General features: G+C 38.6%; 1 protein-coding gene across 3 annotated transcripts in view; it reads left to right on the plus strand.

Moving 5' to 3' along the window:
• Window positions 1–12,417, plus strand: part of PRCP (prolylcarboxypeptidase) — a 65,281-nt gene extending 52,864 nt beyond the window's left edge. For all 3 annotated transcript variants that reach the window (XM_038568483.1, XM_038568484.1, XM_038568482.1), the window contains 3 exons: window positions 798–962; window positions 1,805–1,992; window positions 11,680–12,417. In XM_038568483.1, coding sequence (XP_038424411.1) covers window positions 798–962; window positions 1,805–1,992; window positions 11,680–11,896 — 570 coding nt within the window. In that variant the 3' untranslated portion in view covers window positions 11,897–12,417. The remainder of the gene's footprint in view (window positions 1–797; window positions 963–1,804; window positions 1,993–11,679) is intronic.
• Window positions 12,418–21,974: the final 9,557 nt, after the last annotated feature.

A 21,974-nucleotide genomic window follows, 5' to 3' on the forward strand; every position in this document is an offset into this window, starting at 1 on the left:
TTTTAGTACTAGAGTTTCAGGTGCTAATTATAGTTCAGTAATAAGAATATTTGGAATCTAGGGTACTACCTGGTATGCTTCTTATCATACAACAGATATTGGAGTTTGATACAGTTTTTCCATAAGAAATTTTATAAATTTTGCATTTTCACGAAAATGTATTTATTCATTTAGTTAGCATTTAGGTGTCAGATACCTTGCTAAGTGCTGAGTGAGATGTTCTGGAATCAAATGAATACAGTGCAGTGTTATAGGGGCTTTGCTAGAAACAAGTACAGGTTATAAGTAGAAGCACAAAGGGAGTGATCTAGTTCTTCCCAACTTGAGGGCATAGCTAATGATAGCCTCACAGAGGAGGTGATACTTAAGCTACGTATTATAGAAAATGAATTGGTGTTTGCCAGACATTAATGGAGTGGGAGAGTGGGAGAGTGGGAAAAGGGTATTTCAGGGTGAATAAAGGCAAAGAGGAGAGAAAGAGCCTGGTGTGGTGGGAATGATTTTGCTAGACTGAAACAAGGGAGGAAGCTACAGTGGTAGGTGTGGAGGATTTTGCACACCATGCAAATGACTGGTTTATTTCTATAGCTAAGAGTAATTTAAATTTTATACTTAGAGAATGATGGTTTATTCATTTATGAACAGGATTATACTCGAGATAAAAATTGTCAAGCAATGCTGTTAGATGTTTAAGATTGTTTTATAGACAAATCAAAATCATATTTCTTTGTTTCATTAAAAATCATGATTTTATAAATATATTCTGACTCTTCCTTTATGTCCTTTTAAAATGACAGGTAGTGTGCCAGTATTTGAGAAATCCCAACGTACCTGATGCACAGCTTCTGCAGAATATTTTCCAAGCTCTGAATGTATATTACAATTATTCAGGCCAGGCCAGCTGCCTCAATGTATCAGAGACAACAACTAGCAGTCTGGGAACCCAGGGGTGGAGCTATCAGGTAAGCATGTATCATTTCCTCAAGTGGAACTTATTTTTCACTGATATGGTTATACTGTGACAGAGTTCACAAGATTTTGTCACCAACCTGGATCCAAATATGGGCTCCATTGTCTTACACTGTGAACCGTGGATAAGTTTGTTCGTTCATTTGTTCCTTCCCTCCCTCCATTTGTTCGTTTCCTTCCTTCCTCCCTCCCTCCCTCCCTCCCTCCCTCCCTCCCTCCCTCCCTCCCTCCCTCCCTTCCTTCCTTCCTTCCTTCCTTCCTTCCTTCCTTCCTTCCTTCCTTCCTTCCTTCCTTCATTTAGCATCACCAAATATATTCTGGGTACTTACCACATGCCAGACAACATTGTAGGCTCTGAAGATACAAAGGTAAATAGGACATGATCTCACCTTCAAATATAGTTCATTGAAAAAACTATTTATATTATAAACTATTTATATTACTTCCAAAAAGGAAGTATTTTATGGATGCAGAAAGGAAGGGGAGTCTAATTTGATTCTCTCTTAGCCTCCATTCTTTCATCTGCATGAGACTAATAATAATAAAAATACTTTGCCTCCAGAGTTGTTTTGATGATTCATTATGATAATAAGTGCAAAAGAAAGCAGTTTAAAAAGGAAGAATATGTAGCCCTAATTTTTGTAACTTCTCAGCTGAGTCTTTCCAGGAATAATGAGAGGTGGTATGACAGAGATAAAGATCAGGGGCTCTGAAGCCAAATCAACTAAGTTCAAACCCTAGCTTTGCTACTACTAGCTGTATGACTTTGGATAACTTATTTAACTCTTTGTGCCTCATTTTCTTATTGGATTCTCTTTTGATTTCCTTTTTTAAGGCCTGCACAGAAATGGTCATGCCTTTTTGTACTAATGGTATTGATGACATGTTTGAACCTCACTCATGGAACTTGAGGGAATTTTCTGATGACTGTTTTAAACAGTGGGGTGTGAGACCGAGGCCTGCCTGGATCATTACTACATATGGAGGCAAAAACATAAGTGCACACACAAACATCATTTTTAGGTGAGTTTTTACTGACAGTTTTACTGACATTTTACTGATGCATGCTGACAATAATATAGAATGCAGTAGTGCTATCCATCATGTTTTTCCTTGAAAGACAGAGGATGCTACACAAGAGATAGATTTTATACTCTATTACCAACGTGCTTAAAAGGCTTAAAAACAATAACAGTAACAAAATTTAAATCATTTATGAAACGATGCTAGCACAAAATGGAGCATCATCTGCTGCTCTCAATTTGTGTTATTATTTTTTAAAAAGATTTTATTTATTTATTCATAAGAGACACAGAGAGAGGCAGAGACAGAGGAAGAAGCAGGCCCCCTGTGGGAAGCCTGATATGAGACTTGATCCCAGGACCCTGGGATCATGACCTGAGCTGAAGGCGGACGCTTAATCAACTGAGACACCCACGTGCCCCTCAACAAACACTTTTGAGGTGCTTATTCTGTTCTGTTTCAGGCACTATATGAGACACTTTAAATAAATTGCCTAATTGAATCCTCACAACAGTCCTATGAAATAGTTGTTATAGTCCCTTTTTCACTGAGAAGGAAAGTGAAGGTCACTGTGTTCAGTCACTTGCCAGACCTCATCTAGCTTTGTTATAGTTACTAAGTGATAAAGCCAGATTTCAACCTTGGCTTGTCTGACTACAAAACCTGTGTTTGTTCTTCTATGTTACACTGTTTCTTTAGAAGGGATATATTTGGTTTGGGCTCATATTAAAATTAATTAAATAGACTCCTTTGTGTATCTGATTGTGATTTTAAAATTTCCATATTTTGATTTGGTCAGCTATTAAGCTAACAACCAATTACTCAAAAAATTTCTCCAAATCTAAATAGTAGAGAGATAGTGTACATACCTCTTAACCTGGAGCCATTGTTTAAACTGTAAAAGTCATTCTTTTACAAGTCTTTAAAATGAGGGTCAAATTTGGCCTTCTGCACATGGCTGGTAGCTTTTAGGAGTGAGGAGTGCTGTTTTGAAGGATCATTCTCTGTATTTAGGCTGGTGACACTGCCCAATTTGCAAAAGAGCTTCTGTCTTATTAGATGCATGCTGTTTGCTCACCCAGCAGGATACCTGCCCCAAATAAAAGGTGAAACACTTTCATGGAAAACTTAAAGATTCTTTTGTTTAATTTTTTTAAGTTGTGTTTCTTGTTCTCAGGAGGATTCTTCAAATCAACCTACTCTTCAGATCAGCCTTATAAAGTAATGGTTGAGCAAATAGATCTAAGTATAGATTACTTAAGGAAACTGCCAAAGTAGGGTGTGTGAAATCAGGAAAGCATGAAGGGACCTAGTATAAAAGGCTTAAACACAACTTTGGATCTCCAGGTTCATTTTTGTTCCTTCAAAAGAAGGACTTTGTCAGTTTTGTTTTGTTTTGTTTTTCTTTGGTAATTTATCTCCATTTAGTATTTAAATGGATTTCTGTAGCATGCTGATACTTTAAGCTCATCCTTCCTTGCTTTGACCTTGTAAAGCTAAAGTCCAAGTTGATCTGTAGAGTCTTTAAATCCTTGTATAAAGGTTTTAATAGGAGTTTTGGTTAAATACATTGTCATTTTTTATTAGATTGAACCATTATAGATGAATATTTTAGTAATCTGCCCTTTTATATTATTTTGCTGAGGCTATCAAAATCATCATCATTGAGGAATGGGGCAGATTTTGTGAGAAAAGTTTTGGGGATAGAACTAAAGCCAACAGATGGAAATTATAGTTTAGTGTTAGAAAGTTTTAATTCAGTATTAAGGAGGGATTTTCTAACTGAACTGTTGAAAGGTCCAGTCGGCTGTTTTAAATAAAATTACTTAAGCTCTTCAATCCTCAGTCTTCTTTTCTGTAAAATGCTATAATGATACCACTCACCCCACAGTGTTGTATGATGCTTAAGAGTTAACCCAAGGAAGTATTTGACCCAGATTTGACAAATATATATGCTCAAAAAAATATTTTTTGAATGAATAAATGGAAATATACTCTCTGCCTTGTACTTATGTCCCAGCTACAGGGAACTGTTTGTCTTTGTATGTCCTTTCCCTTCCTCTTTTTCTTCCTTTCTTAAGACTCAGGAGTCCTCTAAGAACCCTTCCCTGAGTCCTCCAGAGAGGTTAGATTCCCCTTACCCTCCTAGCTCCCCTAGACCTGTGAATAGCACTTAGCACTCTGTGTGGAAATTATCTATTTGTGTTTCTGTCTCCTCCATGAGATTGCAAACTTCTTAATGGCAGAGACTTTGTCTTAATCATATCTGTGCCCTTAATACTTGCTCCAGTATTGACACATATTGGATGCCCGAGAAATGTATGTGTTCATAAAAACAAGGAATGAAATACAAAGCTTATTAGAAAGGCTTCACAGGCATATGAAAGTTTAAAGGCAGGACTATGTGAAGATCCTGGCTTATCTTTTAAAGTCTACTTTTAAAAAGAAATCTTTATGCTGCTAGGTGAGAAAACCAAGGTAAATATTTTAAAGTTATTAAAAAATTCAAAGTTTACCTGCTTTTCTGAAGAAAACACATTCCCAAAGTAAAGAGACAGCCTTAGGTGTTGCTGTTCTGTCTACTTAGTGGCTACCAGCTAGAAAAAGTTTTTCGCTGATGAGTAAGAAAATGTTCGAGGAACCAATTGGAAAGTATCTTTATGTCCATGCTTCTCTCCTTAGTTCATCTCACACAAATCCAGTTGTGACTACTTTTCTGAATGAATGTTCAGTCTGTATTTATGGGATTAATTAGATTAAAAGCTTGGGGGCAGCCCTAGTGGCTCAGCCTGGGGCCTGATCCTGGAGACCCGGGATCGAGTCCCACATCGGGCTCCCTGCATGGGGCCTGCTTTTCCCTCTGCCTGTGTCTCTGCCTCTCTTTCTCTTTCTCTCATGAATAAATAAAATCTTAAAAAAAAAATTAAAAGCTTGGGCTTTGAAGTCGGGGAGACCAAGTTAGCTGGATAGCCCCAAGCAAATTGCTAATTTGTAGAAGTTAGAGGTAATGACTACCAAATAGGGTTACTTTAATGAGTAAATAGATTATCATGGAAGTAAGCACCATGAGGACAGAGATTTTGTCCGTTCACTGTTGAACACATTGTATGCACTCAGTAAACATTTGTTGAATGAATGAGTACTTAATAAATAGTGGCCATTAATCATTCCATTTCAGTAATTTTCTTATTCTGCAGCTGTTTTGTTAGAAGGATTTATTTTTCTCCCAGTCTCAACTGGTAAGAAGTTATCTTACCAGTGGTCATGCTCATTTATTTAAATATAAATCCTAAAGGGAGTCCCTGAAGAGCTGATTAGTTTAATATCATTTCTCAGGCAAATTAATTGTTGCCAGTGATTAGAAGCTCACTGTTGGGAATTTTATCCAGGCATCCTTGACTCTCTCGTGAAAGCCAGTATTTTTTTTTTTTTTTTTTTTTGGTAAATGTCCCAGTGGCTGGTTTAGGTTTCACGTGTCTAGGACCAAAAAATTCAAGTCCATGTGCATCTTAGGTCTCTCAGCAACTCTAAACACTGTTGCTAAGCCACTGGGCTGATTCAGATGACCTTTTAAATCAAATGCAGTTTGCTTATTATGTGGCTGTTGGGATGGCTTTTTTGTTTTGCAAATAATGGAGAGTTTCCTATCTGGGTTGGTCCTGTCAAATTGGAATAATGATAAAGGCTATTTGTTCACTTAAGAGAATCTAACCCCTTGTGTAGTTTACTATAAGAATTTATCTGGTAGTTGAAAACTAAGGCTGTATTTTGCATATGAGTTATCCTTTTTGTTTTTAACAAAATTTGGAGTGTTTTTTTCCCCCAAGAATGATGTTATTAAGTTGCAGTTGAATTCATTTTGTTTTTAAAGAGAGATGTGGTGAGAATAGAACAGGATTTTTTTTTTTTTAAGATTTATTTATTTGAGAAAGAGAGAGACAGAGTGAGCATGCCAGTGGGTAAGGGGCAGAGGAAGAGAATCTTAAAGCATACTCCCTACTGAGCATGGGGCCCATGGTAGGCTCAATCCCAGGACCCATGAGATCATGACCTGAGCCAAAACCCAGAGTCAGATGCTAAAATAACTGAACCACAAAGGTGCCCCTAGAACAGGAAGTTTAAAATTGTATTTCAAGCGTAAACATATGTGTGTGTGCATGCGTGCGTGTGTGCTTATTTTCTCATTTAGTTTGTATATTTACCTGGAAAACGTTGATCACATTCCTTTTCTGGCCAAATTTCTAGGAGACCTGCCTTTACATCCCTTTTCATAATTCATTAACCTCTCAGAAGTATTAACACTTCTCATGCTTACAGAATATGATAATAATAATTATAATAATACTGCACATTTGTGTAGTATTTTATAGCTTATACTTTATTGTCACATTATTATTTAACTTGAACCTCACAATATCTGTGAGGTAGGAGCATTATCTTTTCTTTAAAAAAATTTTTGTGAGAGTGCCTGGGTGGCCCAGTTGGTTAGGCATCTGACTCTTGGTTTTCAGCTTAGGTCATAATTTCATGGGTCAAGGGATTGAGGCCCATGATGGCCCCTGGGTTGAGAGAGGACCCTGCTGGAGATTCTCTCTGTCTGCCCCTCCCTGCTGCTGTGCTGTCTTCCTCTCTTCTCTCTAAAATAAATAAATAAATCCTTTAAAAATTTTTTGTTTTTCTTCACAATACATATGGGAATTAAGGTTCACAGAGGTTAGATGACTTACCCAAGGTCATGGGCTGCTAAGGGTATATAACTTAGATCTTAGTTAATTGTTCTTGCCACTACTTATACACAGCTGAAGGTCTATATATTTTCTCTATATTTTTATTAATCACTTATATTAACTGGTTTCCCATGTAAAAAGTACTAAAGTGATTTCATGTTCCTGAACTTGCATATATATATTTATATATCTCTTTGTAGAGCATTTAGTACAAGGCTGCAGACAACTAGACACTTAGATTTTTTTCCTTCGTTCAGTAAATATTTGGCTCCTACCATGTGCCAGGCCTGGTTCTAGGCACTGTAGATATAATGATAAACAAATGAGACAAAGTCCCTGCCATCATGGAGTTCTAGGTGGAGAAATAGGTAAAGATAGTACCTATAAATATGTTAAGAGGAGCTAAGTGCTAAGAATGAAAAATAAACCAGGAAAGAAGCCATGAAATGTTGGGAGAAAGGAAAAGATTTGCAATTGTATTTTATTTCTTTTGTTTATTCAAGTAATCTCTACACCCAACGTGTAGGGCTTTGAACCCATGACCCTGAGATTAAGAGTCACATGCTCCTCCAATTGAGCCAGCCAGGCACCCCAAGGTTTGCAATTTTATTTATTTTTTAAAAAAAGATTTTATATAGCTATTCATGAGAGACAGAGAGAGAGAGAGAGAGAGAGAGAGAGAGAGAGAGAGGCAGACGGCAAGCAGGCTCCATGCAGGGAGCCCGACGTGGGACTCGATCCCGGATCTCCAGGATCAGGCCCTGGGCTGAAGGCGGTGCTAAACCGCTGAGCCACCCGGGCTGCCCAAGGTTTGCAACTTTAGATGAGAATTATCAAGGAAGACCTCACCAAGGGGGAGCACTGGAAAAATGATCTGGAGGAAGGAGGTAGCCATACGGTTTGGGGGGATAAGAACACTCCAAACCAAGGAGTAGGCAAAGGCCTTGAGAGATAAATGTCCTGGCTATAGTAAGAAGGTCAGTGTGGCTGGAGTGGAACTGATGAGGGAGAGAGTAGCACAAGATAAAATTAGAGGCCACCGAGGGCCTAGATGATATAGAAACCTATAGGTCCTAGTAAAGATTTTGGTTTTTAGTCCGAATGAAATGGGAAAACTCAGTGTTTTGAGTAGAGAAGTGACATAATCTAATTCAGGTTTTAACCGGGTCAAATTGGCTGCTCTAAGGCCGGAGATAAGAGTAAAAGCTGGAAGATCAGTTAAAGAGCTATTTAGGTTAAAGGTAATGGTAATTTGAGCCAGAGTGGTGGCAGTGGAGGTGGTAAGAAGTGTTGAAGTTCTAGCTATATTTTTGAAGATTTAACTGACAGGAATTGGTGATAGATAGGGTGTGAAAGAAAGAGATTCAAAAGTGACATCAAACTTTTTGGCCTAATTGACTAGAAGGATAGGGTTGCCTTTGACAAAGATTGGGAAGATAGTGGGAGGGCTGATTGAGAGTTGAGGAGTATTAAGAGCTCTTTTTTAGACCTAGTACATTTGAGATGTCTAATCAGATTTCCATGTAAAAATGTCAAGTAGTTTAGGAGAAAGGTCCTCGCTAAAGATATTATTTGATAGTCATCTCTGTATAGATTGTACTTATAAATTTTTATTTATTTATTTTTTTTATTTATGATAGTCACACACACACACAGAGAGAGAGAGGCAGAGACACAGACAGAGGGAGAAGCAGGCTCCATGCACCAGGAGCCTGACGTGGGATTCGATCCCAGGTCTCCAGGATCGTGCCCTGGGCCAAAGGCAGGCGCCAAACCGCTGCGCCACCCAGGGATCCCTAGATTGTACTTATAGATGAAACTTTTAAAAATGATTATGCAAATTATGGGAACCATTTCATATATCTGATAATGTGACCCTGAAGATTTGTTATTTGGGCTTTGTACCAATATCAGCAAAATGGGATGTACATGAAACAAATGTCATGAAACAAATGTCAGAATGCACATAAAAATGTTTTGTAACATATCGTATGTCAAGTGATTATGTAGATAAAGATATACCAAGAGATACAGTACCAGGGGAAAATGATCTAATAGTTGCCATGTTCTTAAATCCAGGTATTTCAGTCTTTATTTTATTTTGAGGAATCTTAACTTCCATGAGATTAAGAAGCTGAGAGGCAGACCTAGAAATGGAACCCAAATGTGTCTGATCCCAGAGTTTATGCTCTTCTTACTCTGCACCACACAAGTCAAGAGGATATGTGCTGTTGATTTCCAAATTGTGTCCATGAAATGCAATGTAATGTAAGATTGAGCATTGGACTGGGGTTATAAGGCCTGAGTTTGTATCTCAGTTTTGCCATTTCTAGCTGAGTGACTTGGGCAAGTCTTTTCATTTCTCTGGACACTAGTTTTCTCATCTATAAAAGAGCTGTAATTAAACCTACCTCACAGAGTTGTTATAATAGTCAAATGTGAAAGCTTTGTAAACTCTAAATTACTCTATGTAGGTGTGGGATTAATAATGCTAGGAAGCAATTTGATTTACAATAGCATCAAAAATAAAATACTTAGGAAAAACAAGAAGTGTAAGACTTATACACTGAAAACTACGAAACATTGGAAGAAATTAAAGATCTAAAAAAAATGGAAAGGCATCCTCATTTTCTTGTGTAAGAGATAATATTAGTAAGGTATTAATATTCCAGAAATTGATCTACAAATTCAGTATAATCTCTATCAAAATCTCAGCTGATTTTTTTCACATCAATTGACAGGCTGATCATATAAAAATGTAGGGGGCCCACAGTAGCCAAAACAGTATTAAAAAAGGAAAAACAAATTTGAAGAACTCATACATCCTGTTGTCAAACTTACTACAAAGCTACCATAATCCATATATTACAATACTATGATAAAGAAAGACATACAGATCTTTCAAAGAGAATTGGTAGTCTGGAAATCAACTCTTGTTATGTGTATGGTTAATTGATTTTCCACAAGGGGCAGGGCAATTTATTGGGGAAAGAATAGCTTTTTTTCAAGAAATGATGCTGGCAAAAAAGGATTTTTACAAGCAAAAGAAAGAAGTTGGATCCCTATTTCATAATTATACAAAAAAATTAACTCAAAGTTGATCAAATGAATTTAGTTGATAACTAATTTAAAAATGTTCAAGGATCTGAATAGACATTTTTTTCAAATAAGATATACACCTGGCCCTTCAGCACATGAAAAAGTTCCCAGTACTTTCAGTCATTTGGGAAATTCAAATCAAAACCAAAATGAGATTCCGTTTCACACCCACATAGGATGGCTATAATCAAAAAGATAAGTATTGGCAAGGATTTAGAGAAATTGGAACCCTCATATTAATGGAGGATAGTTAGAAGAAAGGCAGGCAGGGGAAAGGGGCCCTCTTGTGCTAAGAGGAACTACCCTTGGTTTGGGGTGTTTAGGCAGTGGCATGGCCGAGCAGTCCAAGGTGCTGGATTAAGGCTCCAGTCTCTTCTGAGGTGTGAGTTCTATCCCACCAATGCCAAAACGTTTTTTTGGGCTCCAGTGTGGCTCAGTTGGTTAAGTGTCTGTTTTTGGCTCAGGTCAGGGCATGATCCCGGGGTCCTGGGATTGAGTCCCACATCAGGCTCCCCGCAGGGAGCTTGCTTCTCCCTCTGCCTATTTCTCTGCCTCTCTCTGTGTGTCTCTCATTAATAGATAAATAAAATCTTAAAAAAAAAATGGTTGTAAGCCCTAAAGGGGGAGCTCTCATGTACACACCAGTCCACAAGCTACACAGCCAGCAAGAAGAACGAAGATAACCATTTCAACAAGGGAGGGCACATTTCACATAGGAATTTATCTCCTGCCTTTAAATAAAGGAAGAAAGAGCCCACCATGCTCAGAACATATTACAAACCATTGAATTGTACATTTTTGCATGGGTGACTTTTGGGGGAGTTAATCTCAACAGAGCTGTTAATAGTATTGTTAGGAATACTGTCAGTGGAGTTTTGGGCTTTTACTCAGCTAAGCTAAATAACCAGTTTTAATGAGTGATCCTGTTTACATCAGTCTGAGAGGTGGTGTGTGAACCAGCCAAGACAAATAAAATTACCTTTAAAGATAATATAAAATGAAGATCTTTGAGTAATGCCCAAAGTTTCTGATTCCAGATTTGGAGGAATTTTTTCTGGTCTACCATCCTATTTTTAAAAGTAGTGTATAAAGAGGGAAGTATTATTTAAAGAGGGGGTTAAATCAGTTGTTTTTTTTTTTTTTAAGCTGAGATAAATAGCATTTTTAAATATGGGAGTTTTTTTCATCATTCTGGTAGTTGCATCCTAGGAAAGAAGGAAATCAGTATTAATTGAAGGACTCCTCTGTACCTGACACTTGTCCTTATTCAGTACATCCACATCTACTATCTGGTTTAACCCTTATAACAACCTTATGAGGTCGGCCTTATTATCTCTACTTTACGATGAGGAAACTGAATCAGATAGTTGGTGGGGAAAGGGAGAGGGAATAGGTGAAACGCAGGGGATTTTACTATGGACTTTAGTAATAAAGGTAATAATAATGTATCAATGTTGGCTCATTACAGAGTAAAATGTATATACATTGCCTGGAGCTTTTAAAGGACACCCACGTATCATTGCCATGTGTTGTTAATGCATTGTGTGTCATAGAACTTTTGAGTGATGAAGCTGGGACTGAAATCAGGCTTCTAAATTCCAAGTCCTAGAGCAGTTTGGTTGATTCATAGAGTACCACCTTCAGTCTTCTCTGATTTTGTTGCTTATACTTAGCTGCAGAAATACTGTAAAACTCTAGCATGAAGCAGCTTTTTATATGACAGATTAGATCCTCATATCAAATCCCCCAGGTTATAAACTTGTAATTTAAGATGTTATACATGTAATAGGTTTCTCCTGTCGTATCTGGGTGTAGTTATCAAAAACTAACAATCTTATTTTTTCTTCTTTCCCTCACTTAGCAATGGTGAACTAGACCCCTGGTCAGGAGGTGGAGTAACCAAGGATATCACAGACACCTTGGTTGCGATCACCATCCCAGAAGGGGCCCATCATCTAGATCTCCGAGCCAGAAATGCCTTTGATCCCACGGCTGTGCTATTAGCCCGCTCCTTGGAAGTTAGACACATGAAGCAGTGGATCAAAGATTACTATGCCAATCTGAGAAAGAAGCACTGAGCAATTTTGATCATTTTCGGTTTCTTTTATGTTCATTCTACCCATGTTCCCATTCACTTTGGTTTTCTACATGTAATTACTTTCCCTTTTTTGTCATTAGATTTGGTGGGGCGAAGGTTGAGATAGAAGAGAGGGTGATGGTGGTGACAGCAGCCATCACACATCCCAGGTCCTCGCCATCTTCATGCCACCTCCACGAAGAATCTCTTTGTGATAGTTTTTCTACACCATCCGTGGCCCTCATAACTGGAGCAGAGTTTTCGACTGCCTTTCACAAGAGGGAGAGTTACTCCTTTGTTTCTCTGCAAGCAGAGCTTTCTCTTCATTTTGAGATTAAAGTCTCTTTGGTCCATTTGTTACACCCCATCCCCCCCCCAAAGAAAGAAAAGCAGAAAATAGATTAAAATGATGTAATTGCAGCTGGTAGGAAGGACGTCCAATGCCAATCCAGGAAATGGAAGTCATTCCTTTTGTACTTGACTTTGAACTGTGCTATAAATAAAGAATAAGGCTGGACCTTATACCTGTGTGTTGCTTCTGAGGCTCACTCCAGCTGTTGGGAATGCTGTGTGTACTGGGCTTGGCTGGTTTTGGAAAGTCCTTTAATTTTCTCTCTTCTACTTGGCCAGCTTTTCTCCGTTCTGGGATATTTGCCACTATGGTACTGCCAGAAGTAATCTGGCCTTTTTCTGCTCTGTTTCTCTTTGTTCCTAAGGTCAGTTTTGTGGTAATTTGGTTACATTTTGCCAGTTTAGGAGAATGGCTCTGTTTTGCTTTTGCTTTTACATCTGAGCAAGCTTTTATATACCAGTCACGATACATCAGTGAGAAGCCTTTAAAAATTGATGAATCAACTATTTAGAAGATAGAATGTAGTTATATTCAGCATTTTGTTTTTTAAATTCTATTTTCTGGTAGTTGTTAGTGCTGTCATTAAAGTCAGAAGTGTCAGGGTGCTAAGAAGCAGGTGCGCAAGAACTTTTCTGTTTGGCTTCCAAAAGAGAAGCTGACTAATTCATGCAGGCAGCATATTTGACATTAATAAATGGCTGAGCCATTCCTATTTCCAAGGGGTTGGCTTCTTTCAAGCAGTTCTTACACTGAGACCTTTCTTCAGAAGAGCTTTTCTAGGATAACAAATAGGGTTGGATCAAAACCTTTCAGGGACACAGAGAGAGACTAACAGTTTCTACTCTGTTGAAAGATTTCTTCCCCCTTGTTTCTTTTTATTTTCTCTCAGTAATTTTTTTTTTCTTCACCTTGCCTTGGGAACATTCTCTGCTTTTCAAAAACTGTACTTGAGCTCAATCATTTTGAAAGCACTTATTTATTTATTTATTTATTTATTTATTTATTTATTTATTTTTTTAAGTACAAATATAGAGTTCATTCTTGGGTGGGAAACTGAAGTATTTCCCTTACTTTCCCGGCATCTGGGAGATACAGAAAAAAATCTTTGTCTGGTTTCGGAAGCCTTCAGTTCTCATTGTAATGAGTTGTCCATCAAAGCATTTGGTCACTATTTTTGTTTCAGCATCAGAAAAAAGTCTGCTGGAGTGAGAATTTAAGGGTCAAAACAATACTAGTTTTTATTCTCTGTCAGCTAAGAAGTTACATAATGCAGGATTTATGGGCTTAATAGAGGAGATGCTTACTATTTATTTTCAGTACTATTGATGATATTTTCCTTGAAACCTTATACTTGTTTAAAATCTTTAAAATACTTTGCCATTTGATTTAATATTGGTTGTTTGGATGAGTTACATTTTTGTGAGGAAACATACTGCTAAAAATTGCTATATTTTTATGCAAGTATAATTTGGTCTAATGTACATGTTTTTCAATGTATGTTTCATTACAGACAGCAACCTTAAGTTAGCCTAATTATAATATGCTAGAATTTAATTTTAAATTGAAAAAGAATTGCAACATGAGATAAGCCTTATTATTTTAAAGCATTTCTAATTAATAGATGATGCTTTTGAAAGACAAGGAAAGAGAGACATAAAGAATTGGGGTGTTTTTATTCTGATCTTTGTTACTTTAACTGCCTGGAGTCAATGGATAGAACTAAGAAAATAGGAACCTTTCTTAAGGAATCGCTGGATCAGATTACCCAGAGGAATCAATGTCTAGTCTAGTATATTAGAAGGTAAGGGCACCTCAGATATCATCCAGTCCAAACTCATCTTTCGTAGGTTTTGGCACTGTGGGCCAGAGAGACAACTCTCATTTTTGGTAGAAACAGGCTTTGAATCCAGGTTTTGTTTTGTTTTGCTGTTGTCTTTTAATTAGACAGAGTGAAATCTCTATTTGGATAAGTAACAAAACCTTACCAAACTAACTTAAACGAAAGAGGGAATTTATTGAAACTATGCAAGACTAGCTCCAGGATTTGAATAAAACTAGGAATCATGAAGGAGTGAAACCAGGGTCTAGAAAGTCATGAAAAGTCAAGACTGCTACTTTCTGTTTCATTTCACTTTCAACAGAGGTCACCATCCTGTGGGTGAGATTTGTTCCTCAGATTTTTATAATTTGGCCAGCAGTATAAAATGTATATGAGCATCAGAGTTACCTGGAGGGCTTGTTAAAACACTGATTGCTGGGCAGCCCTGGTGGCACAGCGGTTTAGCGCCGCCTGCAGCCTGGGGTGTGATCCTGGAGACCCGGGATCGAGTCCCACGTCGGGCTCCCTGCATGGAGCCTGCTTCTCTCTCTGCCTGTGTCTCTGCCTCTCTTTCGCTCTCTCTGAATAAATAAATAAATAAATAAATCTTTTTAAAAAAACAACAAAGCACTGATTGCTGAGCATCACCTCAGAATTTGTAATATGTCATGGGGATGGATCCTGGGAAGTTGCCTTTCTCACAAGTTTCTAGGTGATACTGGGCAATCATACTTTGAGAACCACCAGTTGAAAGAACTCTGAATTTGAATATCTTGAGACAGGACATGCCCTGTCAATTTACCTCACTCATGTTACCCTGCCGGATTCCATCTGAGTGTGGGATCCCTGCCTAAAGCTTCTCCTTCCCATGGTTGTTGCTTCATTCTTTCTCTGCAGACCTTCTCTGCTGGCACAAGGCCCATGATGACTTCCCAGCATGGTGTATCAGGCCCCTGTAAGTGTACTACCTCACAAGCTCATAACTCTCAGGTGTTTAGGAGAAATGAGGTCATAAAACCATGGCTTCAAAGATCCACTATTTAGGATGGAAAGGGAGAAGTTCAGGCGACTGCAGTAGGATAGCAGACCACAGGGGTAGTGACATAAGATGAATCTGCATACTTGAGCAGGGATAAAGTTCATTCAAGTAGACCATGATTAGGAGTCATTATAGGGAACGAGAAATCAAGGATAGTCCTAGGTCGGGAGTGACATGAACAGATTTCATTTAAAAAGGTCATGCTGGCTATAGAGTAGAATATGCATTGTAGGGAGCAAGCATGTGATGTAGAGACCACATCGTTTTTCCATTTTTCCAAGTTAGAGAAGAAGGTGGCTTTGACTAGGCTGGTAGAAGTGACAATGAGAAGTAGATGAATTTGAGAGAGATTTAGTAAAAAATGTTACTGGAATTTGGTGATGTGGTGTTCTATGAGATACAAGTTGGGCAGGTGTCAAGGATGATTTCTGGTTTATTCACTTGGATAGATGTGCTATACACTGGCAGGGAGCATCAGAGGGTAGAAGGTGACCAGGTTTGGTAGGAAGACTCTGGGTTCAGTTCAGTTTTGTCAGGCTGAGTGTTAAAAATTTGATATAACTACGTAGAGCTAGCTGTCAAGTAGGGCTGTTGGATGTAAAGATCTGGAATCCAGTCTGGGCTGGAAAAGCATGGTGAATAGATGGTAACCAAAGGATGTTAATTCAAGGAACTAATGTTTAGGAAACTTCAGAAGCCATTAACTATATTGTACCTACCATACATTAAGCCCTAAACATCTTAATCCTCCTAAAGCTGTAGTACATATAGCTCCACTTAGCCAACCTACCACTTGTGCTGTGGTATAACCATGGCTTAAATTGAGATCTACCTCTCTGCACTCATTTCCCATTCTTACTTGCCACCTATTACTTTCCTTATGCCCCACCATTCAGTCACTCTAAATTTCCTCTGAAATTCATTTCCTAGCATTACCCTCCAATATGTTTTCAATGACAAGCTTGTGTGCATCTTTCAAAGCCCAGGTCAGCTTGATTACTTCCACTGTAAAGTCTTCCTCAGTTTTCCTAAAGGCAATCAATGGTTTCCTAATTTATGCTTTCAAAGAACAAGGTTCATACTTAATATGTTAGCTACATTGTAAACTCCACCAAGGTTAAGGATTGTCTGTTTTATTCATCTCTGTATCTCTAGTACCTTAAATGGTCCCCGACTACCTCTAACTTAGTACACATATCCCAAATTGTGTCATTTTGCTTAATGTTCTCACTGTCTTTTTAGGAAGACCAAGTTCTCTGAGAGCAGGAGCTATGTCTTACTCTTTCTAGTAATCAGCATCTAGGATGGGGTCTGGCAGCCAGGTCTCAGTAGGCCCTCTGTAAATTTATATGAGTAGATACATTTCAGGGTGGAAAGACCAAGCTTTCTATCTATCTGTCTCCATAGCCAAGCACCTTTTTATAGCTCTGATGTGCTCATGTGACCTCCTGCCCTAGGCCTCCCTAGATTTTGGAAAGGGAATGTCTTAGTACTCAATACTCTAGAACTTGAACTTCCTAATTTACCCTCTCTTCAACGGAGTGTGCTTCTGGCTTCCTGTCCCACTCTGTCAGCTGGGCACTCTTTGTCAAGGAGGCTGAATGTAACCCTGTCTTGAGGTTGGCTGGGAACTAGACCACTAGAAAGACATGCAAGTGCATGGATTTCTCTGAAGCCATTTTTCAAATGCAAAGAAGGGGCTGGTTCCAATAGATTTTGTTATCTAATAATGGAGGTAGGAGTTTGGAAGCTTCCAGTAGCAGAGTGCAAACTCAGTCTTGGGTCTGCATGTATGTTTAACATGGCTGACACCTTTAATAAGAAGCTCAGGCCTGGAGTGTGGAAGTTACTTGCCCAAGGTTTTTGTTTGTTTGTTTGTTTTCTGTGTAAAAATGTTTATTTGTACTATTGTTTAGAATACAGGAACTAAAGAAAGAAAGATACCTCAACTCCAAAGTGACAGTGAATTAGGGCCTGCCCACACCCAAGGAGAAGGCCACTCCAGGGGGTCCTGGCATGGACTATCTCCCCCAACTACTTCATGTCAGTGTCACCAGGCAAAAAACTGAGGAATCCGGGTGTGAAGATCTTAGCAGCTGCTAGCGAGCGGGCAAGGAAGAAAGGGATGTCTATGTGGCTTCCCTATGACCCAGGAGCCAGTCCTTACGATAAACTTACATATAGCTAACATGTTTATTTATTATTTAAAAATTTTTGTCACATCTGGTTCTAAAGGTGTTTTAAAGATATACATTAAACAGCACAAGTGGGACAAAAGAGATTTAAAAGGGATAGAGATGTAAAATGGATCTAGGAATGCAAATTATAAAGGAGCATTTATCAAATAGACTCCATAGAATGCTAATAAGACCAGATGTTAGTGGATATTTCATCAAAAAGGTATACATGATGAAAATATTTGAACGTGGTTGAGATAAATTTAAGCAGGTTATCTTTACCACAGAATCTCTCAAATTTTGATATGCCATGTGCATTGTGAAGAATGATAACATTTCCCAGAACCCCCTTTTCAACAACATTTGAGGAACTAGTGCTTTGCCAAATACATTGACAAATACTGCCATGGAATTCTAAATATTTTTTGAAGATGTGCCAAGAAAATTTGGCCAAGTTTTCTAGCAGCCGTCTGCAAAGAAGATAAAGAGTTCACACCATGCCTAAGATAAACCATATTAATAACCTTGAGAAGCCTAGGAAGGAATTTCTTCATGGAAGGGAAAAAATGTGATGAGTTTTTCATCTTCTTTATATATATATTACCAAGTTTCATTGTATTCATCCTTTAGTATAAAGAAAATCTTAACACCATAGTATAACAATCATTCTATAATGAGCTAATGAAATACACTACTGGTATGTACATATTTTTTTGCTGATCTGGGTTAATCTAGAAGTAGATTTTATAATGTTTGGAGGGACACAGCCAAAATTTTGGCCAGTTTCTAATGCCTTAGTAGACAGTTGAAGCGGGAGAAGGAATGATGTTTTATAACACAAATGAAGTAGTTTGAAAAAACAAGCCCAGATACCTGAATATACTGTTAACTTACTATGGGACCAATGATAGCTCACCAGCCATGTGGAGGCAGAGCTGAGAGAAGGAATCAGGTGCCTCTCCCTCTATATGTTTGGGAGATGATTTTAACTGTTTTTCTTTATTTTTGTAGGGCCTAAAATCTAGAGATAGTCAAAGATTTCCTGAAAACCATCAAGTCAGTAACTCCAAGATAATTAAACTCTGAATGAAATTTTTTGCTCAGGTGATATATAAAGTGCCATGACACTGAGGTGTACAATAAGTGCCCTTGAATAAATGCAATACATTGAAGTAGCTAGATGATTTGATGAATAAAAGGGTTCCTTCTCTCATCCACAAAGGCTATTAGATTATTCCTGTTTCAGAAAGACCCCTGGACACAGGGCACCTGGGTGGCTCAGTTTGTTAAGTGCCTTAACTCTTGATTTCGGCTCAGGTCATGATCTCAAGGTTGTGAGATTGAGCCCCGTGTCTAGCTCCAGGCTCAGTAGGGAGTCTCCTTGAGATTTTCATCCTCTGTCCTTGCCCCGCACATACACACATGCTCTCTCTCTCTAATAATAAATCTTTTTTTAAAGATTTAATTATTTATTCATGAGAGACACAGAAAGAAAGGCAGAGACACAGGCAGAGGGAGAAGCAGGCTTCCTGCAGGGAGCCTGATGCAGGAACCCGATCCCAGGATCCTGGGCTCATGACCTGAGCCAAAGGCAGACGCTCAACCGCTGAGCCACCCAAGTGTCCCATAATAAATCAATCTTATTTTTTTTTAAATAAATAAATCTTAAGGAAAAGAAGAACTATCCCTTGCAGTTGACAGAAGACATTTTATATGTTACCATGATGTCAGTTCATTTGGTCAGCCTTCCTACCTTCAGAATAGAAGGTACAATATAAATCAGTAAAATAAACCAGAATCTGCTTTATCTTTAAGGAACTTATGGTCAGAGTTCCACCATCCTTTTGTCTCTTTTTCTGATGCTACAAAACCCTCACCTGTAGGAATTGTCTTTAGTTCTAAGCAAGTGGTTTTCAACTGGTGTTAGTTTTGCCTCCCAGGGGACATTTGGCAATGTCTGGGGGTGTTATTGGTTGTCACAACTTGAGGCAAGCTAGTATCTACTGAGTAGACATCCTACAATGCAGAGGACAGCCTCCCACAGAAGTTATCTGGCTCAAAATGGCAATAATGTTGATGTTGAGAAACTCTGTCTAACCTAAATCTTTTCTATCATAATTGAAGGCCCTTTCTTCAAAACATTGTTAATTCAGTTCACCCATTAGTCTTACACTAAACAATAGCACAATGTCTAGTACAGACACATTCCTCTCTAAAATTTAATAATCTTTATTTTAGAGACTGATTCTTACTAAGTTACTCCTTGAATTTACCTTTCCTGGGCCAAATAATTTATTTATTTGGATAGTTTGTTCATCTATTCATTGAAACATTTATTGACTGGCAACTCTATGCAGTATAGTGTTAGGTACACAGAATTCAAAGGCAAAGCTCAGATGTTGTCAAGAGGCTAGGTGTTAATGGGGAGAGGTGGTCACAATGTCAGATGATGAGGCTAAGAATTTGTGTTGCATTCAGGATGCTGTGGGAGCTTGAAAGCAGATGTGATGAATTAACCCTGCAGGTTTGAGGAAGGCTTTAAAGGAAAAGTAATTTGGACTGAGACTTGAGGGATGAGAGTTTGTAGGGTGGAGGGAACTTTGTACACATTATGTACCAATCTTAGGCACCAATCATGTTACTGTGGGGGAAAAATACATAGTTTCTGTCTTCATGGAGTTCATAAAAAGAAAACCAAGGGAAACCTCCCCTGTAATGCTGGTGTCTTACTTTATAGATCTCAGAACTCTGCCACCTGCCTTTTCTCAGTTGAGCCTCTCAACATCCCTGGGCCTCTGGGAGGCAAGGCAGGTATTACCTCCATCTTATAAAGGAGGATCATGAAGCCAAGAGAAATTATGTGACTTTCTTCTACCTTCAACCAGGGCCACAGATCTGGGAAGCAACAGTTGTCTGATCCCAGATCTTGTGTTTTTCTTTTCAAATGCAATTTCCTGTGCAGAGAGGCAAGCACACTTTTTTCTACCCCCTCCTTGTCCTGCTGTCTTCATCTCTGTCTTAACTTTTGTTTTCTGCTGGCCTCAATGCTGAAGTTTTCTGGTCTTCCCAGTTCCACTGCCAAGGGAAGGGAGGAGTGAGAATTGCTGTCCTGTCTATTTGAAAAATCATCTCTTCCTCTATTTCCCAAATTTTTTGAGGAATAAGGAAAACTGAGATGTGCAATAGAAAATCCCTTTTGTTTGTCTTGGTGTTTGATAATGTATGCAACCTCTCTGGGTGGTTTAAGCGGTTTAGGTATTTTCTATAAAAGGGAGCTTTTAATGACAAAACTAATGTGATTATCTGAGTGAGTGTGAGAGGCGTATTCAAGGCTTAAAGAAAATCTGTTAGAATAGCTGAATGTATCTGCTTAATCCTTTCTCTAATGTGGCTGAACAATGCTCTGGGAAGCCATTGGCCCGTTCTTTCTTCTAGTAAATGCCTGTCTCCAGAGGTAGGGACTGTTTGCCACTTTTGATACCCTTACGCTTCACCTTCTCAGCTGCACAAAAGCACAGGAAAAGTCTAGAGGAACCCAAAGGACTGGCAGAAAGCAAGTGTTTCCTCTGAATGCGGAGGGCAAAACTGTACAGCACATGCCTGCTTTCTCCGCAGCGTGCGGAAAAGCCGAGGCTGTGGTCACCAGCGGGAAGCGGCATCTCTGAGAAGGGCCCAGGTCTCAGCATTTGCTTTTGTTGAGTGCTGGATGAGGGATGGCTTGGGGAAGTTTAAACTCTTAGACCTGTGTTAAAGAGTGGCTTAGCTACTCCTTTTTTGGGACACAGGAGGGGGTCGGGGGGAAGATAGGATTGGGGCAGAGATGGGGATAGGGAAGGGAAGCATAAGAGGGGAGAAAACTGATACAGGTTTGGATTCTGCAAGTCCCTCTGTTGACTTTGGGCCAAAATTAGATCCCTCTGAGTCTGTTTCTCTAATTTGTGAACTTGAGATAATAATGCCTGCCACTTAAGAGTCACTGTGAGAACCATACTGAAAATGTGAACATAAATATCAAAGGGTCACAGCCAATCTAGAACATTGTCAAATAATAGTGTACACTTTTATATTTATTTTGCTTTATTTAAAGTATTTTTCATTGTTCTTTTAAGAATTCTCTTTTAAATGTGTAATTCATTTTAACTCAACAAAACATTTGTTGGCTGCTTATTATATGCTGGGCATTATGCCTGATTCTGAGGATACATATATGAATAAGTCTCTAACCTTTAAGGAAGGCACAGTCTTGTAGGGGAGGCAGGCATATAAAATTCAGCTTGATAAATGTGCATGAGAATTGATTGATTCTAACCTGGGGTCAATAATAATAGCTAACTCTTATACAGTGTTTTTTATTAGCCAGGAGCTTAGCCAAAGCTAAGCTTAGCCAAATGCTCAAATTACTTAATTCAATCTGAATAGCACTTTGAGGTAGGAACTGTTATGCCCATTTCACAGATGAGGAAGCTGAGGCTTGGTCAGATCAGCTAAGTCACTTTTCCACAGGGATAAGTGGTGAGCCCAATTAGAGTCCCAGATCTGTCTGACTTTATAGTCTAAAGTTGTACTCGATGTGCTGGGCTACTCTTCAAATCAAATCCCAGAGGAGTTTACCATAGCTGGGTTTCAAAACATATTTAGAAGTTTTCCAGTTATGTAGAGGAGAAAGGGCATTCCAAGCAAGTGGAATAGCAT

Source organism: Canis lupus, chromosome 21 (genome assembly GCF_011100685.1).
Source record: "Canis lupus familiaris isolate Mischka breed German Shepherd chromosome 21, alternate assembly UU_Cfam_GSD_1.0, whole genome shotgun sequence".
Classification (NCBI taxonomy): Eukaryota; Metazoa; Chordata; class Mammalia; order Carnivora; family Canidae; genus Canis; species Canis lupus.